The 6,456-nt window shown below is 36.8% G+C and overlaps 1 protein-coding gene across 1 annotated transcript; it reads left to right on the top strand.

Annotated features, from left to right (window-relative positions):
• The first annotated feature begins 561 nt into the window (after window positions 1–561).
• LOC115219482 (zinc finger protein 572-like) lies at window positions 562–5,211 on the top strand. Its single transcript, XM_029789655.2, has 2 exons — window positions 562–716; window positions 4,080–5,211. Exon 2 carries the CDS (start codon window positions 4,161–4,163, stop codon window positions 4,884–4,886), a length of 726 nt encoding a protein of 241 aa, XP_029645515.1. The 5' UTR covers window positions 562–716; window positions 4,080–4,160; the 3' UTR covers window positions 4,887–5,211.
• Window positions 5,212–6,456: the final 1,245 nt, after the last annotated feature.

Raw genomic sequence — 6,456 nt, forward strand, 5'->3', positions numbered from 1 at the left:
ATGTATATCATCATCATCATTTAATTGTAATCTACACCATCTAAAGATATTTGTAGAAAATTCTATTAAAAAATACCCAATTTTCTGAAAGTCATGAGGAAATAAAGTCAATTCACACGAATTATCAAAAACTCATCTTCCCAGCAAGTGAAAAGAAGTTTTCACAAATTTCGATATAATTGTAATCTATACCACCTAAAATGTATTTGGAGAAGATTTCATTATCTCTGTTGGAATAAGTAAACCAAAAAAATACAAAAAACAAAATTACAAATCAATTATTAAACCAAACAAAAGCAAAAATAAATCATTAAAAAGTATCGATTTGTCACAAAGTTATGAGGAAACAAAGTTGGGAGAGCACACCTGTGTAGATATGCTTATTTGTGTGTACTTGGCTTCAACAAAGGTCTTTGGAACGAACTTGAGATGAGGATCAGATCATAAAAGACAAACAAAAAACATGTTAAAAAGATCAAAAATAAAAATAGACAGTCGAGAGTGAATACAAAGGGAGTTAATTTGGAAGTTATCTTCCCTTGTCCAATCTGGCTTTGTCTCATTTTTTTCAAGAAGAGAAAACAAAACTCTCGGCGAAAAACTAATTTCACTTTTGGTTTTTATCAATGTCTGTGTTTGGGTGACTCTGTAATGCATTCGGAACGGATCGATATATTGCATAAATAATTCTGCGAGTAAAAGAAAACTTGGTACAGGTAAGTTCCTCACAGTTTTTGCTTTTCTTCAACTTTGAAGATCTTTTATTTTTGTTTCTCACCAAAATTCGGAATCGGTTTCAGTTTTTGGTTGAAATCTTTCGAGTTGATTTTCACTTTCACGTTTGTTACGTTTCGTTGTTGACATTAAGAAGAAATGCCATGAATGCCACAACATGCATTCCTTGTGAATTCTGTCCATTTTCCAAATACAAGTCGCAAACTGATCCTTTTAGATTCAGGTTCCTGCAAAACAAAATATCAACCAACTGCAACGAAAGATACTCTAAATGCTGTCCCAGTTTGCTAGAAACAACGGTCAAATTCCCCAAGTCGCACCTTTAAGTAGGAAACGTGACAGGATAATGTAGTCTAGAAAAAATGGATTGGTTGGTCATGGCTAGAACGCCTTTAATAATGTCTGTTCAATCAGAGCCGGGCTTTGATTGATGCGAGATTTAGTGTCCTTTGCAGTGATTTCATTTGTTTTCTTTTTTTTTTACTTTTGTATTTTGAAAAAAAGAATGAACGTCACAACTCATCTCTTTCGTCCTTATAAAATATATTCGGTCTTGTGTCGGAGAAAGCAATCCTAGCTGAAAGAAATACCTTCATTTTAAGATATTTTAACATTGTTTGTCTTTAGATTAAAACATTGCTTTATTTCTTAATTATCTGGAAAATGATAATTAATACGTCAGGGATGGCCATGTGGTTAAGGACCTCGATTTGCAGCCACGTAGGTTTGGATTCTGTCCCACTGTGGGGCATCTTGGGCAACTGACTTCTAAAATAGGCCCGTGTCGACCAAGTCGGTCGTGTTTGTGTTTATGTCACTATTTGACAACCGGTGTCGTTTGTTTACGTCCCTGCAACTTAGTGGTTCAGCAAAAGAGACCAATAGAATAAGTACCAGACTTCAATGAAAACTAGGGTCGATTTGGGTAAATTTCTATATTAACACCCGCACGATTTTCACTAAGAAAAAAAAAATAATAACTCGGAGTTTTTGCGTGTAATCAAGTACACTGACCTCCTAATATGCTGCAAATCTCTTATTTTGGTTCGGAAGAAGGTGGGGGAGGAAGGTGAGCCCCCCCCCCATCCCGGAATCATTGGAAATTTTTTATTTTTTGTCGTTGAATGAATTCCTGGGGTCCGAAAAGCCGGGTAGGGTGAGGTAGAAGTCTAGGAAATTTCACCCCAACCCTCATTAATCTTTTCACCCGCACGATTTTCACTAAGGAAAAAAATAATAATAAAAATCGCGCCCAAACTAATTTGTGTGTGTGGGAGAAAGATGAATGATTTAAAATAAATAAATAAGCATTATTTACATTCAACGGATATTTGTATTTGTCCTCATCTTGTTGACGCAACGTTTCGCCTGATATACCCTCCAGCCTTCATCAGGTGTCTTGAGGTAATTTCGAACCTGGGTTCTCATTCCTAAGGTATTTTTCGATATTATTATTATTATTATTATTATTATTATATTATTATTGTTCAGGTCACTGCTTGGAATCGAACTCGGAATCTTGGGGTTAGTAGCCTGCGCTCATAACCACTACGCCATATGCCCTCAAACGAGATGAGGACAAATATCCGTTGAATGTAAATAATGCACATAATTCCTCATCTCTTAAACATAGAACTGAAATAAATAAGCAATTAAAAATAAATATATCTTAATTGTTGTGTCAGAAAGGATATATATATTCTTCTTAGTGAAAATCGTGCAGGTGTTAATATACAAATTTACCTTGCTGAAGCACACCAAAAGATAAAATAATCTTGTAATAGACTAGGTAGTTTTTTTTTTAAGCCATATAGTTTATAAGAACACTTTTCAACTGTTTAGTGGTTCATTTCCGCCATTGGGTAAGTGTCTTGTAAGATAATCACAGGTCAGCTAAATCCTTGTTGGTGGAATTTGAACTTGTATGCAAGCCTGTTGGCTGAACTGTCCAGTTCTTAGTTGGGTAGACTTAGATTAGTGTCACTTTAGTGTGCGATCTACGTGACCATTTACATTTTAGCATGCAATCTAACCATAACCTTTACTCTAAACTGGTGGTTCTCAACCAATTTTTGCTTATGGTCTCCTTTGATATGCTATTCTGGTGGCCATCCCATAGCCATTCGATGTTTAAAAACTAGTTTTATAGATACTTTTTTAGATGTTATATGTTGTGGTGTCATCTATTGAGACTCTCAGAAGGCTCTTATGCTATTGTGGTGGAAGGAACCCAGTAAAGAATGTATAAAACACAAGGTGGTAACTATTTTAACACATTTTTTTGTGGTCACACACACATATACACAATGGAATGCTGAATAGAATGATTGATGGACTTTTATATATATCTACAGGCATTTGCATGGGTTGTATGTAAGCTGTTAACCCTGGTGAGAAGCTGACGAACAGCGATGTAGGAACCAGAGCAGTGTGTTGGTGCTGTGTAGACATTGACGATGTTGGTGAGAGACATCTGGTGTGGCAGCGAAGATGGTTAGTGGTTAGATCTTAGAAAGTCTAGAACCAACTGACCCCGAGCCTAAGAAGAGGTAAGCTTTTATAGCTGACAGGTAGCCTCAAATACTTGTTTGGAACAGACTGTCTCATATGACTTATTTGCAGGTTGTAATTGGTTGGGTTGCATATTGGCGCATGATAGAATATGAAACAAAGTGTGCCAATATCAACCAATTGGAGTGGTAGACATAATGGGGTCCAAAACAGTGCCCAACGGCTAGCTACATTTGTATGTACTTGATATAAGAGAGGACGCTCACTAGAGTTCACTACACTTCTTTTTGTTATTCACATGTTAACTTGTGTAGGTTGAACTATATGAAATGTTAGAGAATGAAACCTAGCTGTTTCTTGTAATATATTTAAATTAAAACTTTTCATGGACCCTTAAAACTCTATAGTGGATCCTTAATTTACTGTTTTGCAAGCATGATGGGCTTTCATACAGTTTTTGTCCAAATTTACTCATAGTTCACTGAAAATTGATTCCCCAGCATGGCTGCAATTCACTAAATTGAACCCAATAAAAAATAGTAAAATAAAATAAAAAGAAATAATTTTCATCATCCTTTTTACATCTGTTTTACCATCCTGGCTGCATGGGATCGGGTCACTTTCAACAGTGTCTCTTCACTTATCGCAGGCCATCATCATCCCCTTTGTGATGCTCAGTATACTGCAATCAGCTCTTACCACTTCTTCTCATGTCTTCTTTGGTTCTCTCTCTTCTGCAAGCTCCTTAGGCTTGCATGGTTTGACACTTTTTTTTCTTCTTAATAATCATTCTGTTATTTAATCTAAAACCTTTTATTTTTTTTATTCAACAGATATGGGGGAGAGAAGCCTATAAAGTCACAGCCAACGCCAAAGCAACCAGTTTCGATATTGACGATCCAGTTACTGCTAAGATGGACACAGACTGTTATAATATTTCAAGCCAACCTGATGATGTTATAGATATAAGTAATGATGATGATGAAGAGGAGGAGGAGGAGGAAGAGCCTATTTATAACATCAGTGACAGTGAAAAGGAGCAAAATGACAGGCAGTCTTCGTTGCATGCAAACTCTAAACAGACTGAACAGAAAACAAAATCGAAATGGAAATCCACGCCTCTCTGTTTGTTCCACTGTGAGTTCTGTGACCAACAGTTTTTGGACAGTGAACTTCTTGCACTTCACCGAAGGCGTCACCATCCTGTTTCCCAGGTGACCCAAAACGTTGGGGACAGTACTACAAATCAGGTTGAGATTAGAATTGATGACAGCAGCAGTGAGAGTGAGATGAATGAAGGTGAGCTTTACCACTGTGAAGTTTGTGGCAAGCTGTTTACAGATGCCAGTCTGGTGCAGCAGCATCGCCGTGCTCATTATGGTGTCAAACTATTCCAGTGTGATGTTTGCGGCAAGAACTTTTCCGAGAGGAGTCACCTGTCACGCCACAAACGCACCCACACAGGAGAGAGACCATTTGGCTGTGATATATGTGGCAAGTATTTTGCCCGCTCAGACAAACTCCTCAGACACAAACGAATACACACGGGAGAGAAACCATATCACTGTGAAATATGTGGTAAAGTGTTTGGGAGATCCGATAAACTGTTACAACATAAACGAACACATTTGGAGAATTAGTGTTAGAGATATATTTCTACTGCGAAGAGAGTTGTATTGAGACTGCAGAGCATCAGACTAGATATTTTAAAGTGTTTAGTTTTGTCTTTCTGCAATCTAAGATCAAATTCTGTCAAAGTTCACATACACAATTATATTTTATACTCTACAGCAAAGGTGAATCACAAGTACATACGAACCTGCTGAGTTCAGATATGTCCTCAGAAAAATAATGAAGCTTTATTTTATGCATGCAATCACACTAAGTAACATTAATCAAATTGCAATGATGTATTAATTAACCAGTGATAATGATTTAAATCCTATAAAACCAGTGTATAATGTTTATGGTTTAATGGAATTTCTTCCCTTTCATTATGATGAAAAATTTAGTTCTGTTTATTATTGGAAATATCAAGGCAGCTAGATGTGACTATTCTTAAATTGGTATGCAAGATTATTGAAAGTCTTGCAGCAAGTGGTGCTTGGCTAAATTTGAGGAAAATTGTTTATGTCAATAAGTGTAGGAAATAGGTGCAACTTGCAATTAGGGATTTTAATTAAAAGTGAATATTTTTCAGTATCTATACAAGATTTGTATTGGGTTATCAGATAAATTCATTCACTCTTTTCTCTATTTATTTAAATCATTTTCTTTCATCAATGATTTTAACAAATCAGTCAGTAATATATTTGCCTTCATTGTTCATGATTTCTTGCCAATGTTCCCCTATCTTGTTAATGCCATGACAGTATAAATCACTGGGATTTGATCCAAAGAATTCATTTTTGGCTCCATGTCATTGTTGAACAAAATGTGTCACAGACTATTGGAGAGCAACAGAAAAAAGGGATGATCTGAGGTCGCTATGTCAGGAAAATACGGTGGATGCAGTAGAACTTCCCAACCACTTTGCATTTTTGGTCGAAGTAGGGATGTGGAGTCAAAAGATGTGTTGAAGAAACATGCCTTGTTGATTACCTTGTTGAGCCAGTGTATTTTTGAACATAAAAAGCTCTGCATTGACAGTGTGGTTGTTTTCAAGCATTTTGTAGTGGATTGGCCCTTCCTAGTCCTACAAATGCAGGTTGGCTTGGCTTGAGATGTTTCAGCCATTCATCCTTCTGCTTCATATTGACATAAAGACACTGTTTTTCATTGCTGGTGATGATGTGGTAAAGAAATCACTTTTTGTGTCCACAAGTAATCTGGTGTCAAGGAAGCAAACTGGTGGTGATAGAGGAGTGCTGCAGTTTGTTTCTTTTATTCAGAGCATGTGGGCCCATACATTGAGTATTTGCACCTCACTCATCTAGTGAAGGTGATGAGCGATGGTGTCATGAGAGCATCCCATCTGCCGGGCCAATTTGCTTGTGGAATGGCATGGATGAGCTGGTTCAATTGATCCTCCTGGTCTGAACAGGTTAGCTGGATTGTAGAGAATCCAAGAGGTAAAGTACATCTTCTTGAATCATGAAAACCATTTCTGTGTAGTTCTTTTAATAATAGTACATTCTCTGTACATAACACAAATGTCTCAAATGACTTTGAAGCTTTGGGACCTTGATTGAAAGCAAAGAGAAGCAGGTG

Source organism: Octopus sinensis, linkage group LG14 (genome assembly GCF_006345805.1).
Source record: "Octopus sinensis linkage group LG14, ASM634580v1, whole genome shotgun sequence".
Taxonomy (NCBI): Eukaryota; Metazoa; Mollusca; class Cephalopoda; order Octopoda; family Octopodidae; genus Octopus; species Octopus sinensis.